At 40.3% G+C, this 18,545-nt stretch overlaps 2 protein-coding genes across 3 annotated transcripts in view; one reads left to right on the top strand and one right to left on the bottom strand.

The window, feature by feature from the left end:
• Positions 1-4,252, top strand: part of LOC139377194 (disintegrin and metalloproteinase domain-containing protein 10) — a 58,742-nt gene extending 54,490 nt beyond the window's left edge. The window contains exon 15 of one of the 2 annotated variants that reach the window (XM_071120231.1): positions 6-4,252. In XM_071120231.1, the coding sequence (XP_070976332.1) occupies positions 6-110 (105 nt within the window). In that variant the 3' untranslated portion in view covers positions 111-4,252. The remainder of the gene's footprint in view (positions 1-5) is intronic. The other variant, XM_071120375.1, reaches the window with a different exon arrangement.
• Positions 4,240-16,716, bottom strand: LOC139377416 (lipoprotein lipase-like). Its single transcript, XM_071120474.1, has 9 exons — positions 16,448-16,716; positions 14,563-14,759; positions 14,262-14,441; positions 8,342-8,453; positions 7,963-8,196; positions 6,663-7,026; positions 6,220-6,438; positions 5,790-5,888; positions 4,240-5,682 (listed from the first exon to the last, which is right to left on the bottom strand). The coding sequence occupies exons 1-8, from the start codon at positions 16,542-16,544 to the stop codon at positions 5,795-5,797; spliced, it is 1,497 nt and encodes a 498-aa protein (XP_070976575.1). The 5' UTR covers positions 16,545-16,716; the 3' UTR covers positions 4,240-5,682; positions 5,790-5,794.
• Positions 16,717-18,545: the final 1,829 nt, after the last annotated feature.

Here is an 18,545-nt window from a genome sequence, read left to right on the forward strand (position 1 = left end):
TGCAGACTCACTGGTGGGCCATTCTCTTGGTCATCATGACTCTGTCTGCCGTGATGGTCAGCACCGTGTGCCTGTGTGGACGTACCCTGGACATGGGTGACCCAGAGTAACCACTGTAGCTCCAACAGTGGCAGTTGGTGCCATTCAAGATTAGGGAGAGCGACACATTTTTTTATGAGCATGGCCTTATTTCGATTACAGCATATTGGATGACTGCCATTCATATTCCCTTCACCCAGCTCAATGTAACATCGATAGGCTTAGGCTACTACATGATACTCGAATTGGCCCAATACCCATCATGAGGTTGCTACAACCTAGCCTAAAAATGAACGTTTATAACGTAGGTGCACAGGTCTAGAGACAAATTGGAGTAATCACATTCACATTCAATTCTGCCTTGCACACTCTTGCCTGTATCTATCTGATCTGGGGTGTAATCATTAGTCAAAGCAGTTAGAAAACGTTCAGTTTTGCAACTAAAACTATAGTTTCTATTGGACAAATTCAGGTCGGTCCTTTCCCATTTCGTTCTGTTTGCTTCCGTTTAAGAAACGTTTTGTAACAGAACCGACTGAATGAATACTCCCCTGATCACCTGCACACATAGTTCACTTTCATAGCAGCCACATACAGCATCATCACTTTGCTCGTTGTATAATTCATTCTCACATCTACGCGCTCTCCTTCTCTCACATTTTTCCTTCACTTGTGGACTTCAGTTTATAACTCAACAGCTGTCCGTGACTAGGCACAAAAACCTCTCCAAGCCAAACCTTCATACCAAAACCACTAACCGCTACACAGCCTACATCGTTGTCACCATATTAACGTTATAGTCATTAAACTATAACTAACGAGTTAGTAAACCCACAATCCAAGCCATGTGTACAATTACACAGTACAGTGTACAGCAAGCAGTTTAGCAGTTACCACAGCGGGCCCAGGTAGCAATACATTTATAAAACCGAAAGCTTACCTTGACTTTGAAGAGTTGCAGTGTTGGAAAGCCTTAGCCAGCTAGCTAACACAAATAGCATTCCTCTCTGTTTCAGTCAGGTTGTTGAGTAGGCTAAATTAGCTGCATTAGTTAAGTAAAGTGAAAGGGGTAAATTAAGAATTTTTAAAATACAACGAAATATATCTCTCTGCTGCTTCTTCTTAATTTTTTAAGAAATGTATTTCTTCAAAACAGTTAAACTATTGTCTTTCTCTTTAAGTCAACTTCTCACCACACTAGCTTGTGCTTTCAGTAATAGGTTAATTCTCTGATCATTTGATTGGATGGACAAGATGTTAGTTCATACTGCAAGAACTCTGATAGGTTGGAGGATGTCAAGGGTGGGATCAATATACTATCATTCAAGTCTCAATTCGAGTCCCAAGTCGAACTGGTTGAGTCTCGAGTCAAGTCCAAGTCATGCATTCTAAAGCAAGTCAATCGAGTAGAGTCACCCGTTTTTTCAAGTCAAGTCTCAAGTCAGTAAATAAATAATCTATACATTCAATGACTTGTTCAACTTTTTCTGTTTAATGAGGCTACCAGACTGCACTTTTCATTATTTTGTCTACAACATATTTTGATACATTTCAAGCAATTTTTACATACCAAAAGACAAGTAATTTCACATTTACATAAGTATTCAGACCCTTTATTCAGTACTTTGTTGAAGCACCTTTGGCAGCAATTACAGCATAGAGTATTCTTGGGTATGACGCTACAAGCTACTTGTATTTGGGGAGTTTCTCCCATTCTTCTCTGCAGATCCTCTCAAGCTTGGATGGTTGGATGGGGAGCATTGCTGCACAGCTATTTTCAGGTCTCTTCAGAGATGTTCGATCGGGTTCAAGTCTGGGCTTTGGCGGGCCACTCAAGGACATTGAGAGACTTGTTCCGAAGCCAGCCCTGCGCTGTCGTGGCTGTGTGCTTAGGGTCGTTGTCCTATTTGAAGGTGACCTCGAGTCTAAGGTCCTGAGCTCTCTGGAGCAGATTTTCATCAAGGATCTCTCTGTACTTTACTCCGTTCATCTTTCCCTCAATCCTGACTAGTCTCCCAGTCCCTGCCGCTGAAAACCATCCCAACAGCATGATGCTGCCACCACCATGCTTCACCGTAGGGATGGTGTCAGGTTTCCTCTGGATATGATGCTTGGCACTCATGCCAAAGAGTTAAATCTTGGTTACATCAGACCAGAGAATCTTGTTTCTCATGGTCGGAGAGTGTTTAGGTGCCTTTTGGCAAACTCCCAGCGGGCGGTGATGTGTATTTTACTGAGGAGTGGCTTCCGTCTGGCAACTATACCATAAAGGCCTGATTGGTGGAGTGCTGCAGAGATGGCTGTCATTTTGGAAGGTTCTCCCATCTCCTCAGAGGAACTCTGGAGCTCTGTCAGAGTGACCATCAGGTTCTTGGTCAACTCCCTGACCAAGGCACTTCTCCCTTGATTGCTCAGTTTGGCCTGGCGGCCAGCTCTAGGAAGAGTCTTGTTGGTTCCAAATTTCTTCCATTTAAGAATGATGGAGACCATTGGGTTCTTGGGGACCTTCAATGCTGCAGACATTTTTTGTTACCCTTCCCCAGATCTGTGCCTCTCCACAATCCTGTCTCGGAGCTCTACCGACAATTCCTTCGACCTCATGGCTTGGTTTTTGCTCTGACATGCACTGTCAACTGTGGGAGTAGTACAGAGCGTTGTACGAGATCTTCAGTTTCTTGGCAATTTCTCGCATGGAATGGCCTTCATTTCTCAGAACAAGAATAGAGTGATGAGTTTCAGAAGAAAGTTATTTGTTTCTGGCCATTTTGAGCCTGTATTCGAACCCAAAAATGCTGATGCTTCAGATACTCAACTAGTCTAAAGAAGGCCAGTTTTATTGTTTCTATAATCAGCTCCACAATTTTCAGCTGTGCTAACATAATTGCAAAAGGGTTTTCTAATGATCAATTAGGCTTTTAAAATGATAAACTTGGATTAGATAACACAACGCACCATTGGAACACAGGAGTGAGGTTGCTGATATTGGGCCTCTGTACGCCTATGTAGATATTTCATAAAAAATCTGTTGTTTCCAGCAACAATAGTCATTTACAACATTAACAAGTATTTCTGATCAATTTGATGTTATTTTAATGGGGAAAAATAGCTTTTCTTTCAAAAACAAGGACATTTCTAAGTTGAACGGTTGTGTATATACAGTTGAAGTCTGACGTTTACATGCACTTAGGTTGGGGTCATTAAAACATGTTTTTCAACCACTCCACAGATTTCTTGTTAACAAACTATAGTTTTGGGATGTCGGTTAGAACATGTACTTACTATGACTTACAACCACTTCTGGACCTGACTCCAAAAGCAAACCACAGAAGGACAGTACCAAAATAGATGATCTATTGATTGGCAGAGTCTGCACAAGGCTGACTGTTCAATGCCCCATATTATTTTTGTGCCAAGAATGTTATATAATAGTTTAAATTGAGAAGCATGGATTGATGCGTCAGTTGTTGTTTTGTATAGCAGTTCATAAACCCAATGCTATGGTACTGGGACATAAAACATATTTTATTTTATGCGGCATAGTTGTCAAACCTCTCAACCTTAAGTTAAACATATACATTTTACGAGTTAGAGTTTAGTGACATTATTTGCTGTAATATTTGTTCTGCCTCTTCTGGAGGATGAAATTGGAATTTTAACCAACTCTGTATGGCTTCATTTAAAAAGGAGGATCATTTAAATAGGGTTCCATAGTCAATCCACCGGAAAAGGTTGGTTTTAATCTGTATATCGTCAAAAGCCCCCTTTTGAACATTGGAAAGGCTGTGTTTCTATTGTTGAAGATTCCAGTAAAAAGATGTGATTATCCCTTTTTACTTTTTAGCAGACGTTCTTAACCAGAATGACTTACAAGAGCAATTAGGGTTAAGTGCCTTGGTCAAGGGCACATTAGCAGATTTTTCACCTAGTTGGCTTGGGGGATTTTGAGACCTTCGGTTACTGGCCCAATGCTCTTAACTACTAGGCTACCTGCCACCCCTTACTTGGATAAGATTAAGGAGCGGGAAGTCACTGGAAGCTTTGTTAGATGTTCTGAAATTGAATGTAGATTGTGTATTATTGAATGATATTGTCTGTTTATCTCTGCTTGGATGTGTGAATGGGTTTCTACTTTATAGCATTTCTAAGGAGGATCCTGGAAAAATGTTCATGTTTACAACTATCTTTCCATTAAAGCACTCATTCCACTTCAAAATAGCAGTTCCAATTTATTCAAATATGTATATAGTCACATACAGTATTTACAGGTATAAACAGAGTGCAGATATACTTTCAGAGGTAAAAGAGGGTAAAAAAAAATATATATATAGTAATATTCTGTACCATAGAAGTATATGCCAACATGGTTTTTACACATGGTGCACTTAGCAAGTAACCACCTTAGTAACCTCCTCCCTGTTTTCAGTGCAAAAGTGTTTCATCTCCCCCTTTATACAGGCTCAATAGAACACGCAGAAATTAAATGAGTCACAATGATTTACAATACCGATCTCAAAATATATCATATTTGTTATAATTAGCCTACTCAGTGCTGTTGAATAGTCTGACATTTAGAAATGATCACAATAACATTGTTTCTAATATCCTCATTACCTGCCAATTATTACCTGTAACTTAAACTATGATGCAAAGTAAACTGTGCAGTCTTCTGAGGAAGGCTGTCATGTTTCTATTGTTGATGTCGACTCACTTTACAAGAACCACTCATTGACTTATTTCAGAGAAGCTACCTGTTCAGTTATAAAATGGCATCCACAGCTAAATGAACATTATTTGGGTTATAGTTCAGCAGCAACCATGGACATGTCAGTTAAATACATCACATAGGCACTTGCAATGAAACAGAGGTAAGGGTTCTGTATAAATTGATGTAATTATTATTTTTGTTTTAAAAGGTATAATATTGTATAACATTGTAATAACGGTTATCCCACTGATATGTAGTGTAAAGGCTTGTATAAAAACAGCAGTCAATGCATTATTGCTCAAGAGCTTGACTATAATCAAAGTTATCGGGAATAATTTGCATTTCGGACCTCACAATATTACTGTCTCAAAGACCATGTAAAAGATACAACTAACTATGAAAAAAACATACAGTATCAACAAATACATGCAGTAGGATAAGACAAGTTTATTGACAATAAGTTATTTTAAGGCACACTGAGTCCGATCCTACAATCACATAGTATTGAGGACGACAAAGGTGAATGCTCTGTCAGTTTAAGCATAACATAGGCAACACATGAGGTTTTAACTGCAGGTACCTCGAGGCCTCTTCTCATTCTGTCTATGGGTCGCTGTCAGTCAGAGGCACCAACGACTTTGTATAAGAACCATCTCTTTGGGGTTGCCAGAAAATCATCAAAGACGATGGCATTCACTATCCTTTAGCACCACATCGTAGTTGATGTGGCACAAAAGCAGTGCTTAAAAAATAAATAAATACAAATATTCACACATTTGTAATAACACTTTTCTGTACACTATATACAAGGTGGAAATGTTTGAATGACAAAATCCTTTACAGCTGCATAAATTATTTTTCTAAGTGCTTTGGCAGTGGAAGGAGGGCAATTGCCTGTTGCTCCATACATTCAATATTAGCGATTCCTGAGGTTAACTCTGTAAAACAAACAGGATTTGTGTCAATGGATCTGGCAATAATGCAGGAAAAAAGTATTGAAGGAAGAAAAAAAATAGCTGTAAAAAAAAAAAAAAAAATGTATCACCTTTTTTATGTTTGTTTTTTTCTATTAATTTTACATTTTACAAATGTCACTTCCTGTTGTAAGCTGAGGGCATGAGGACCTTTAATGCAGAACAACATCCTGGAAAAGGGTCAAACAAGAATAGAATATTAAAGGTCAAGTCAACTACTTTAACATTTTTTAGGAAAATTCCACACAAAAACTATTAGCCCATCGTTGGTATAGTGCCAAAATGTTTTAAATGTCAGCAATCAAATTCAAGATATATAATACTTTCAAATTACAGAAATACGGCCGGTATAATGCATTTTGCATCATATGCATCACACAGAATACATCATACAGTCCATTTCTGCAGATTTTTCAAAACGTTCATATTTCTGATGATTTTATGGATGCCAATTGTCTTAATTTCATGATTTTAAAAGAAATTAGGCCTCTCAAAACTCACTTTTTCTGTGTCTCCCCGACTCTGATGCGTATTTTGTGAACCTCCACTTCAAAAACCGCAGAGTCACCTGACCACCAAGATGACACCATTTTGAGCATGGACGAGGCTGACCAGTTAGTAGACTCCTGCCACTTGAACTTTACCATCAGGAGGTCACCTATGTCTTTCTCCGCTACCAACAGGAAGGAATGGGTCTTATTGGTCGTTATCTTCTCCTTTCTGCCAATGAGAAAGTGCATAGATGCTCAACAGGTTAATGTCACCTCACTTCACAAGAACAACTAATTTACCTCTAATCATAGAATAGGGTAGCACGAAAACTTGAGCTACAGACCATAAAGACTTATGTCATTATAAATGTGATAAATGGTGTCTTATGTTGATATAGCATGTGCTTTGTTGTATGGTTTAGGATTTAACTACCTGTTGGAGCAGGTACTCACAGTGTCAGCTTGAGGTCTTCAACTTCTCCTTTGGTTCCAATCAGAGAGACTGTCAGTGAAGGCTCCATCTCAGACCTGTCCACCTTGCTGGAGAAGTGGATCTTCAGCTGGTAATGATAGACTCTGAACGGCATGGAGTCTTTGGTCTTGGCGTACATCTTGATGCTGCGTGTCATGCGTATCTTTCTGATGTTGTAGCCCACGGTGTTACAGTGGTTCTTGCGGCAGCTGAGGCACATTCCGCGGTCGAACATATCGTTGCTCCCGCAGCGATATGCCATGCTGGCCTCCTGCTCGTTGACCAGGGAGTCGATGAACAGGTGAATGGAACGCTCATGGGAACATCTGGGAATGTCAGTGATGGCTGTGAACATAAAGGGTATAGTTGCATTACTGGTCCACGTTCAAAAACCAGAGTTGAGATTCTCAATTAAAGCAGAAAGTTTCCTTCCCTAATATTACCATTATAGATAGTAATATCAACCTTGATCTGGGGCCCTACAATAAGAGTTATGTTGTTGGTGACCTTCTGAAGGGATTCTCTCTAGCTGTGATGTTTGGGGGCCTCTGTTTTAACAGTAATGAATGGGCCTTTGTCAGGCTGACAGCTACAATGTTAGTCGTGAAGACAGATAAGCGACTAGCTGCAAAGTTACTGCAACTTCTGTTATATTGTTGTACTGACTTCACCACCCTATTGTTCACAAGCCCTGCCATCTTCAAGTAAGTTACAAGTAGAGAATTACATGTCTTGCCTTAGCCAATGATACATCAGTACCCAAATTAACAACAGAGTCATTGTGTGGAAAGTGATTGTGAGTGTTGTTATATACACTGAGTATACAGAACATTAAGGACACCTGCTCTTTCCATGACATAGACTGATCAGGTGAATACAGGTGAACACTGTGACCCCTTATTGATGTCACTTGTTAAATCCACTTCAAATCAGTGTAGATGAAGGGGAGGTGACAGGTTAAAGAATGATTGTTAAGCCTTGAGACGTGGATTTTGTATATGTGCCATTCAGAGGGTGAATGGGCAAGATAAAATATGTAAGTGTCTTTGAACGGGGTATGGTAGTGGGTGCAAGGTTTGTGTCAAGAACTGCAATGCTGCTGGGTCTCATGCTCAACAGTTTCCCTTGTGTATCAACCCTAATTGAGGCTGTTCTGAGGGCAAAGGGGGGGCTACAACACAATATTGGGAAGGTATCCTTAATATTTTGTGCACTAAGTGTATGTCTAATATGTCACCAATTTTATAGTGACACAGAAAAATATCTAGATGTGATTCTCACCAAAGAGACCATATTTTGAAATAGTCTCCAGGGTGTTTTGCAGATTGCAGCCTGGCTGGAAACTGCCTCCATTGGGGTATATGTCCACATGACCCACAGGCTGCTGGATGCCGATGCTGAAGCCCAGAGAGCCCCGTGTGAAGGTGTGAAGAACGTCCACAAAGTGAGCATCATCTGGGGACAGGCGGTGGTGAGCATGCTCTCCCTCAAAGTCTGGCCCGGCTGGGTCAAGACCTGTAAAGAGAAGGGGGCCAATCAGTGAGTAGTGGAACAAGCCAAAGCCCTATGAAGGAAAGTTCTTGCAGGCCAAAGAAGCAACTAATGATTAGCAACAGTGCTATTATCTGGTCTTTGTTTCTCTATAAGACATTATATTTACCAGTTATTCTGCCCACTTTATTAGAGGCGTGACTCCCAGCGAATCCTGCCACATGAGCACCCAGACTGTAGCCAATGAGGTGGAGGTTATCAAGAGGGATATTGGTTGCCTCCTATAAAACACATTGGAGTAAAGTGTCAAGTTCATTGCCATAGAAACTAGGAGTGTGAACATTTAAAAGTTAAAACAAAGTTGGGATCCTTAACGTTAAGAAAAATCCCTAACTCACAATTTAAATCACAGTGCAGTTATCACAAAACATTATCTTCCGTGTTGTAGCCTAACTAGACTATACAGCTGTAAAAGGCCTGGGGGAAAGTTGCCGAATTGAAATAAACCAGACAGGAAGAGGCGAACTTTAGGCTACTTAGGTGAATTTGCGAGGCATGCAAGACAATTAAGACATTGCGAGATTCAGATTAGTAAAACATATGGCCACGGTTCTGCCTGCCTGCTCTTTCTCTTTGCTAATGACAAGAGTGTGTGTTCAGTCTTCGGTCTGTTGTATGTATAATATCTAGGCTTAGGCTATTCATGGGACCGATGTCGCCAGGATACAGAGCTATCTTCGGGCCAGTCTTGTGAGCATGGGGTAAGCTCCTCTTCGTTGCTGGGCGGGTGGGGGTGTTTTTGTCTCATAATAGGACATTACAATAGGCTACTGGTATAGCCTGTATCGATTACACTTTTCAGATATAATGGTGTGTGGCCCCTTGAAAGCGCTTCGGCTATGGCATGTTCGTTTATGTTAGGGTAGGCCAAACCACAGCTTTTTAAACCTTCTCTGGAAGGCATTTTACTTGTCTGTAAGTGGCGTGTAATGTTCCCTCAAAAATAAATTAAAGCACTGAGCAAATTTCAGGTCTGCTGAGCGCAAACTTGAACATTCTGAAAATTCTGTGCAACTTCCAGTGGGCATTTACTGTGAAAATTGAGGCTATATCCTCTTTAAATTACAGTTTTAACAGTGGCCATGTAGGCTACTGTGGCTATTTGCTCATAATGTAGGCCTACCAGAGTGGCCTACCATCAACAACAATTGAGAAAATGCATCCCATAACATTTTAACATGGAAATAGCTGTTATATCATTTAGCCTACAGTAACAGCCAATGTGTGGTGTTCAATATATGCCTACATTCCATGAGACAAAAAAAAAGAGGGCTTGACATTAATCTGTTTATCCACTTGGCCTTCAGACCAGGAGGTGACATGTTGAAATCTTACAATATCAACTTTGCTGTAGCTTTCTTTTATGTCTGCTATGTCACTGCAGACACAGTCATTTGAGCCATCCGATTGGCCAGAGGTAGACCTATAGTGCACTTGATTTGCTCTGTAGGCCCACTGAGAAGGCAGAGTTTGTACCTTCAGACACATTAAATGTTTCAAAATGGCAACAGTTTGCCTACCCAGCGATTTTCAATGCGGAAACCCATACCGATTATTGGAGGACCAAAAAAAGCAGATATCGATTAATCGGACGATTTTTATTTATTTATTTGTAATAATGACAATTACAACAATACTGAATGAACACTTATTTTAACATAATATAATACATCAATAAAATCAATTTAGCCTCAAGTAAATAATGAAACATGTTCAATTTGGTTTAAATAATGCAAAAACAAAGTTTTGGAGAAGAAAGTAAAAGTGCAATATGTGCTATGTAAGAAAGCTAACGTTTCAGTTCCTTGCTCAGAACATGAGAACATATGAAAGCTGGTGGTTCCTTTTAACATGAGTCTTCTATATTCCCAGGTAAGACGTTTTAGGTTGTAGTTATTATAGGAATTATAGGACTATTTCCCTCTATACCATTTGTATTTCATTAACCTTTGACTATTGGATGTTCTTATAGGCACTTTAGTATTGCCAGTGTAAGAGTATAGCTTCCGTCCCTCTCCTCGCTGGGCTCGAACCAGCAACATAATGCTGGTTAGTTAGCGCACGCTAACTAGCTAGCCATTTCACTTCGGTTACACGAGCCTCATCTCGGGAGTTGATAGGCTTGAAGTCATAAACAGCGCAATGCTTGACGCACAACGAAGAGCTGCTGTCAAAACGCACGAAAGTGCTGTTTGAATGAATGTTTACTCGCCTGCTTCTGTCTACCACCGCTCAGTCAGATACTTGTATGCGTGTATGCTCAGTCAGATTATATGCAACACAGGACACGCTAGATAATATCTAGTAATATCATCAACCATGTGTAGTTAACTAGTGATTATGATTGATTGTTTTTTATAAGATAAGTTTAATACTAGCTAGCAATTTACTGCATTCGCGTAACAGGCAGTCTTCTTGTGGAGTGCAACGAGAGAGAGGCAGGTCGTTATTGCGTTGGACTAGTTAACTGTACGGTTGCAAGATTGGATCCCCCGAGCTGACAAGGTGAACTCTGTCATTCTGCCCCTGAACAAGGCAGTTAACCCACCGTTACTAGGCCGTCATGGAAAATAAGAACGTGTTCTTAACTGACTTGCCTAGTTAAATAAAGGTGGGGGGAAACGGCAAATCGGCGCCCAAAAATACCGATTTCGATTGTTATGAAAACTTGAAATCGGCCCTAATTAATTGGCCATTCCGATTAATCTGTCGACCTCTAGACACAAGGTGATCGACTGGTTGGTGACTACTGCTCTAGAAAGTTGAGTGAAGTTCAATCTCGTGTTTCTCTGATTTTTCTGCATGGCAGTCCCGTTGCAGTCCCGGGGCTGCGCACGAACAGTTTAGAGGCAACATTGTTGGCATGTATTCATGGATGCCAAGGGAAGCCAGGCTTCCCCCTCCAAAAATGTTTTGACCAAGAAAAAAATAAAAACCAAATGATTTATTTTGTCTCTCTGTGTTTCATAAATGTATTTCAATTTGCAAGTATCTCACCAGAGAAAGCATCTGAGCAAACTAAACAGCGCCCTTCTATCTCAGTATGTGTAGCCTGATGCTGTCTGGTCAGAAAGAGTATGACAATGTTGCTGCCTATACCATTGAATGAAAGAGAAGCCAGCAAGTATTTGGCCTCCCTTCATAAAAAAATATATAAAATAATAGCCAATCAGCGTTGAGCTAAACTAAGTGAGCTCAGATGTGAATGGTCCTGGCGCACCAAACAAGTGTAAAGGGAAGCCAGTTTGGATTTGGCTTCAGACCAATCCCATCACAGGCCAAACGTCATTATTGACAGAAAAAAACTAGAATTTTTGCATCTCGTTGTGTTGTTGTCCTCCGGTGACTAGCTAAAATCGTCCCTTTCCTAAATTAGCAATGGATAAGATAGGGTTTTGGACTTGTGGTTTTACTTAATTCTCCATACTGGCCAATGATTATTACTGTGATTGTGATCCAACCATAAATTTATACATTGTGAAAGGGAGGAAGTTGTAGTATGCTGATGTTAACTAGCTGGCCTGGCGTATTGTTGCTCATGAAAGGAAGTTAGGCTAACGATCAAGTATTTTAGCCAGGTAACTGAGGACAACAAAAACTAAAAGCATGTACTGTAAGACAGAGTCATAGACCGTTTAGGCAACATGAAAGAGGATGGCATTGGCGTTTCTCTACAAGTAGGGTGAGTCAACATGTTTTTTTCCACTTGCACGCTCAAATACATCAGTACCATGGACAGCCTCATATTAAGCTGACGTTGATTGCACTAAATCGTTTTTGGTATCTTTTAGTTGTCACTGTATTAGACTAAGCAGAGGTGATTAGATGATATTGAAATGGTCCTGGAATAGCGGTAACGCTCCATGGTTCTAAATTAATAGCTGTTAATTAGTCCGAAAATGTCAGAAACATTACCTTGCTTGACCATACTGTAGGTCATGTAACTGTTTGTTACATTTACATGTATTTAAAAAAAAAAAATGTTTACCTTTATTTAACATGCAATATGTTTTGTGGACTTCACCGGACAGATGTTGCTCTCCGGTTCGGTATGAAACAGATGTGTGGTTGAATTTATTCTGCCACTATGTCTTATTGTCTCGGCCTTGGCCTATATATCACGATGTCAAGGCATATGAACTAACGGGTTATAGAGCATACAATGCAATTATCACAACACATAGGTTGTCATATGGGTTTTTGGAGGGGGGGGGGGGGCTTGGCTTCCCCAGTGATTTTACCCATACACCGCTACTGCTGTAAAGTATTGCCACTTCTGAAGTGGGACTAACTTCCATCACTACGCAACAAAAACTGTCAATCCTAGCCTGCCGCCTGATCACTCTTTCCTTAAAAAAAGTACTTTATAGTTAATTAAATATCGCAACTTACATTTAGTAGAAAGCACCACATCTAGCTACCCTAAAGGGTTGCCGTAGATAGAAATTCATTGCCCGGCCCTAGCGGTCATACAGTGCCTTACAAATGTATTCATCCCCTTTGGCGTTTTTCCTATTTTGTTGCATTGCAACCTGTAATTTAAATAGATTTTTAATTGGATTTCATGTAATGGACATCGAAATTGGTGACGGGAAATTAAAGTTGGTGACGTGAAGTAAAAAATAAATAAAAAACAACAACAACTGAAAAGTGGTGCGTGCATATGTATTCACCCCCTTTGCTATGAAGACCCTAAATCAGATCTGGTGCAACCAATTACCTTCAGAAGTCACATAATTCATTTAAAAAAAGTCCACCTGTGTGCAATCTAAGTGTCACATGATCTGTCACATGATCTCAGTATATATACACCTGCTCTGAAAGGAGTCTGCAACACCACCAAGCAAGCGGCACCATGAAGAACAAGGAGCTCTCCAAACAGGTCAGACACAAAGTTGTGGAGAAGTACAGATCGGGTTAGGTTCTAAAAAAATATCTGAAACGTTGAACATCCCACGGAGCACCATTAAATCCATTATTTAAAAAAAAATTGAAAGAATATGGACCCACAACAAACCTGCCAAGAGAGGGCCGCCCACCAAAACTCACGGACCAGGCAAGGAGGGCATTAATCAGAGAGGCAACAAAGAGACCAAAGATAAGATTGGAGTATCTGTCCATAGGACCACTTTAAGCCGTACACTCCACAGAGCTGGGCTTTATGGAAGAGTGGCCAGAAAAAAGCCATTGCTTAAAGAAAAAAATAAGTAAACACGTTTGCTGTTCGCCAAAACATATGGAAGAAGGTACTCTGGTCAGATGAGACTAAAATTGAGCTTTTTGGCCATCAAGGAAAATGCTATGTCTAGCGCAAACCCAACACCTCTCATCACCCTGAGAACGCCATCCCCACAGTGAAGCATGGTGGTGGCAGCATCATGCTGTAGGGATGTTTTTCCATCGGCAGGGACTGGGAAACTGGTCAGAATTGAAAGAATGATGGATGGCGCTAAATACAGGGAAATTATTGAGGGAAACCTGTTTCAGTCTTCCAGAGATTTGAGACTGGAACGGAGGTTCACCTTCCAGCAGGACAATGACCCTAAGCATAATGCTAAAGCAACACTCAAGTGGTTTAAGGGGAACATTTAAGGGGTGAAAAGTTATGTTATGCTCAAGTTTTCTGTTTTTTTTGTATTATTTCTTGTTTGTTTCACAATAAAAAAATATTTTGCATCTTCAAAGTGGTAGGCATGTTATGTAAATCAAAGGATACAAACCCCCCCAAAATATATTTTAATTACAGGTTGTAAGGCAACAAAATAGGAAAAATGCCAAGGGGGTTGAATACTTTCGCAAGCCACTGTACATACTTAATAGGACCATTATTCTGCATTGTGAATTAACATGGAATTTAATGTTTTTTTAAATCGTTTTAAATGGAAAACTGATACAAACAAAATGCAGTATAAGCGTAAGAAAATGTTTCCATTTGTCACATCCCTAATAGAAACAATTTACAGTAAATCTTTGTACTTTGTTACCTATGTAACAAAGCAGTGACTTGGAAGTTGAGTCATCGTACAAACCTCCAGCCAGTCAATGAAGTGAGCGATCTCTTGTCCCACCATCTTGGTGTCCTGGGCGGCTACAGGATAGTGGTTCTGGGCTGTGTGCAGCCAGTCCACCACGATCACATTTGCATCCTGCTCTCTCTCATATAGCGCTGACACCAGTTTGGCCACCCAGCTCTCAAACAAGCCGCTCACCTGTTGCAGCGGAGAGAAAGCACAAATGTTTTTTGTTAATGACGGGGAATCCAAGCCCTTGAGCAATAGTTGTGAAGGACTTCATGTCACAGACATGCTGCTACAGGTTGGAGGGGCTTACTGTCCAGCCATGGATCACAAGGAAAGTTTTAGAGGTGCTGTTGAAAGTGCATTCTTTGAGAGACTCTGGGTTTCTGGGGATGATGTAACAGATGTCATCTTCTGGCATCAAAGGCTTCCGGAGGGAGAATTTGGTGTAGGCATGAGGAGTGGCATCGTTCTTTTGAAACAAGTCCTTGAAGTTGTCCATTAAATTATCTAAGAGAGGAATGTGAACACAACACATTGGCTTTAGAAATATTTGTATATTAATTGGACCATAAACCAGACAGGCAGAATGCAAGACAATGGAAAGTAGCTGTAGGCCTATGGATTATAAAATGTTTTGATCCATGCTGCTATTTCTAATCTTAAATCACACTGGTGGTGGTTGGGATGCCTGACTGCACAGGCCCCTCAGTACCAGGGGGGCTACTAGGGTTCAGTTGGTCAGACAGACCCCATAGAAACCACAGCTTTTCCCAGCTTTGTTCCTCTAGCTCTGACAAATCACACAGGGTATAAAAGTAGCTGCATTCACAGTGGGTCAGCGGACTCCTTGGCCAAGGCTATAGGTAAACACTAAGCTACTGCACTGCAATGAATGGAGGTTGCATTCCATGACGGTTAAAGCAGACACAAATATGTTATATTTTGAATAATAAATAGACCATAGCCTTTGTATTCATATGCAATCTGACTACATCTATGTCTTACTTCAAAATTGCAGAAGACCTACATCAAGTTTTGTATAAAACTTTTGAGTTTCTGCAGCCTATCTATACTGAACAAAAACATAAATACAACATGCAACAATTGCAACGATTTCAGTGAGTTACAGTTCATTTAAGGAAATCAGTCAATTGAAATACATTCATTAGGCCCTAATCTGTGGATTTCACATGACTGGCAGGGGCACAGCCATGGGTGGGCATAGGCCCACCCACTGGGGAGCCAGACCCAGCCAATCAGAATGAGTTTTTTCCCACAAAAGGGCTTTATTAGACAGAAACACTCATCAACTGTCAGAGTGGCTGGTCTCAGACGATCCCGCAGGTGAAGAAGCCGGATGTGGAGGTCCTGGGCTGGTGTGGTTAGACGTGGTGTTCGGTTGTGAGGCCAGTTGGACTTACTGACAAATTCTCTGAAACAACGTTGGAGGCGGCTTATGGTAGAAAAATTAACATTTAACTCAACAGCTCTGGTGGACATTCCTGCAGTCAGCATGCCAATTGCACTTTCCCTCAAAACTTGAGACATCTGTGGCATTGTGTTGTGTGACAAAACTGCATATTTTAAAGTGGCCTTTTGTCCCCAGCACAAGGTTCACCTGTGTAACGATCATGCTGTTTAATCAGTTTATTGATATGCCACACCTGTCAAGTGGATGAATTATATTGGCAAAGGAGAAAATGGTCACTAACAGGGATTTAAATACATTTTTGCACAAAATGAGAGAAATAATATTCTTGCATATAGAACATTTCTGGGATATTTTATTTCAGCTCATGAAACATGGGACCAACACATGTTGCATTTTTATTTTTGTTCATTATCTTTTGTCTACTTTTATGTCCAATATACATCAACATTAGGAATTTTTTGAATCTCTAATTATAGTAACCTTACTCAAATTGCGCATGAATGAATGGGCGTTCAGTCGAATACTTGAGGTCATATCCTATACTAACAATTTAGTCTACGTCATCACAAAATCCCAGAAATTTGATGCAGCCTCATTATTTAAGTGACAGTATCTAAAGGCTGTCAATTACATTTATAATAATCTGAAAAGTTCGATTCTTCAGACAATGTCATTTTAGCGGCACAAATGCAATGTTTTCTAATCAGATCACAAAACGGAGAATAGTAATTCTCAACAGTAGTTTCATGGATTAGCTACTCACCAAGGGTATGAACGGAGTGGTCCTCTTCCAAAGACGAGACAGACAATACTGAATTTAACACAAGAAAGTAAAGACATTGCACTTGCAACCCTTTCATTTCTTTTCAACCTAATAATTCTTATTTGGGGAAATGTCAAGTTTGCAATCACAGACCCTAAAAAAATTAATCGAATGTAAACCGTGACAATTTTCCACCGGTTAGAAGAGATCCCGTGCGTTATGTAGCGCGTAGTATTGCTATCTGAACTACCTTGAAGTGCCCGGTTCCTAAATAGGACCTCTCCCTCTGTCGCAAACCTATTGGTTGCTTTTACCCCGCGCGGGGAATTAGGGTATAATGTAAGACATTGATAACTGGCAATGAAGTTAATAATTTTATTCAAGCGATTGTTATTTGCTATGTGAAATAGCACAGGCAAATGTTAAATCAGATCTGAGTAGACTGAATTTGCTGTTGCCCATAGCTACAAATGGCCTTGCTCTTGACTTCATGAGGGAAGTTTCATGCCTGAAAATAAATTGTTCATTTAACGCTTCATCATACAACTTTCTGGGAATGGTGCAGGATAGTTGCTTGGTTTAGGGAACACTCACATTTAAGGAACTTGACCAAACAAAATAATATTCGTATTTCATTGCTTTGACAGAACCTTTCCTAAAAGTTCAAACAGTTAGATTTGTGTAATGTTCTCTAAAATCAAATCAAATCAAATGTATTGATATCTCAAAGTGCTGAACAGAAACGCAGCATAAAACCCCAAACAGCAAGCAATGCAGGTGTAGAAGCACAGTGGCTAGGAATAACTCCCTAGAAAGGCCAAAACCTAGGAAGAAACCTAGAGAGGAACCAGGCTATGAGGGATGGCCAGTCCTCTTCTGGCTGTGCCGGGTGGAGATTATAACAGAACATGGCCAAGATGTTCAAATGTTCATAAATGACCAGAATGGTCAAATAATAATAATCACAGTAGTTGTCGAGGGTGCATCAAGTCAGCACCTCAGGAGTAAATGTCAGTTGGCTTTTCATAGCCGATCATTAAGAGTATCTCTACCACTCCTGCTGTCTCTAGAGAGTTGAAAACATCAGGTCTGGGGCAGGTAGTTCTCTAATTGATTTGACATTGGGAATGTTCTCAAATAGTTCAGAGAACATTACGAAACGTTCTGTGGGAATTTCAGTACTTCAGCATAAAATTTCCTCATGGTTCTTGAAGAAAAGGACTAGGCTTTTGGTGGACTAACTTCTGCTGCCACCATGGCGCATCGGTCAAAATGCAAATAAGGAGATTGCGGGTGGGGGTGGGGTTGGATGGTTTTATAAAGCCGGTGGGAAGGATGTGTTAGAAGTTGTGGCTTGTAAGGCCTTGGAGATGTGGTGGTCTGGAAGGGAAATACAAAAGGGAAACATTAGAAACACAACAAAATGGTGCAGGCATGACAAAGTAGTGCCAGGTGACTATGGGGAAAAAGGCTTGACATAACATCTATAAACTAAGGAGACTGCCAGGAATAACATAAAGGAGCAATAGCATGGATATAAAGGACATGCTATGAGTTTAGGCCTCATAATACAGTTCACTTACATTTCTCCTACAATAAAATAACATAGGGGAACTTACTTCATCATATCATGCACACTGGACAGGTGAAGGATAGGGCAACACCAAGCATAATCTGAACTGGTAGGTAGGAAGGAGCATGCAGTTTATATCGGGAAACAGTGAAAAGGGTAGAGTAGAGGTGATTAAGGGAGCGGAAACAGATGTGGAGGGAAGGGATGTGGTCTAGGGTAATTGTAAACAAATTGAAGCCCGTAGAAGCGGCATGACCCTTTACAACATTTCTATTTAAAAAGTCCTGTTCTCAAATTGTTCCGAGAGCGTTAAGAAAACTTTCCATTAAAAACCATAACAACACCTTTAGTAACGCTCAGAGAATGTTCTAAGAATGTTATTTAAAATTATAAACTGGGCTGAAAGCCGTGGTATATCAGACCGTATACCACGGGTATGACAAAACATTTATTTTTACTTCTCCAATTACGTAAGTAACTCGTTTGTGGTATATTGCCAATATACCACGGCTAAGGGCTGTATCC

The sequence above is a fragment of the Oncorhynchus clarkii genome, chromosome 1 (genome assembly GCF_045791955.1).
Source record: "Oncorhynchus clarkii lewisi isolate Uvic-CL-2024 chromosome 1, UVic_Ocla_1.0, whole genome shotgun sequence".
In the NCBI taxonomy this organism is placed as follows: domain Eukaryota; kingdom Metazoa; phylum Chordata; class Actinopteri; order Salmoniformes; family Salmonidae; genus Oncorhynchus; species Oncorhynchus clarkii.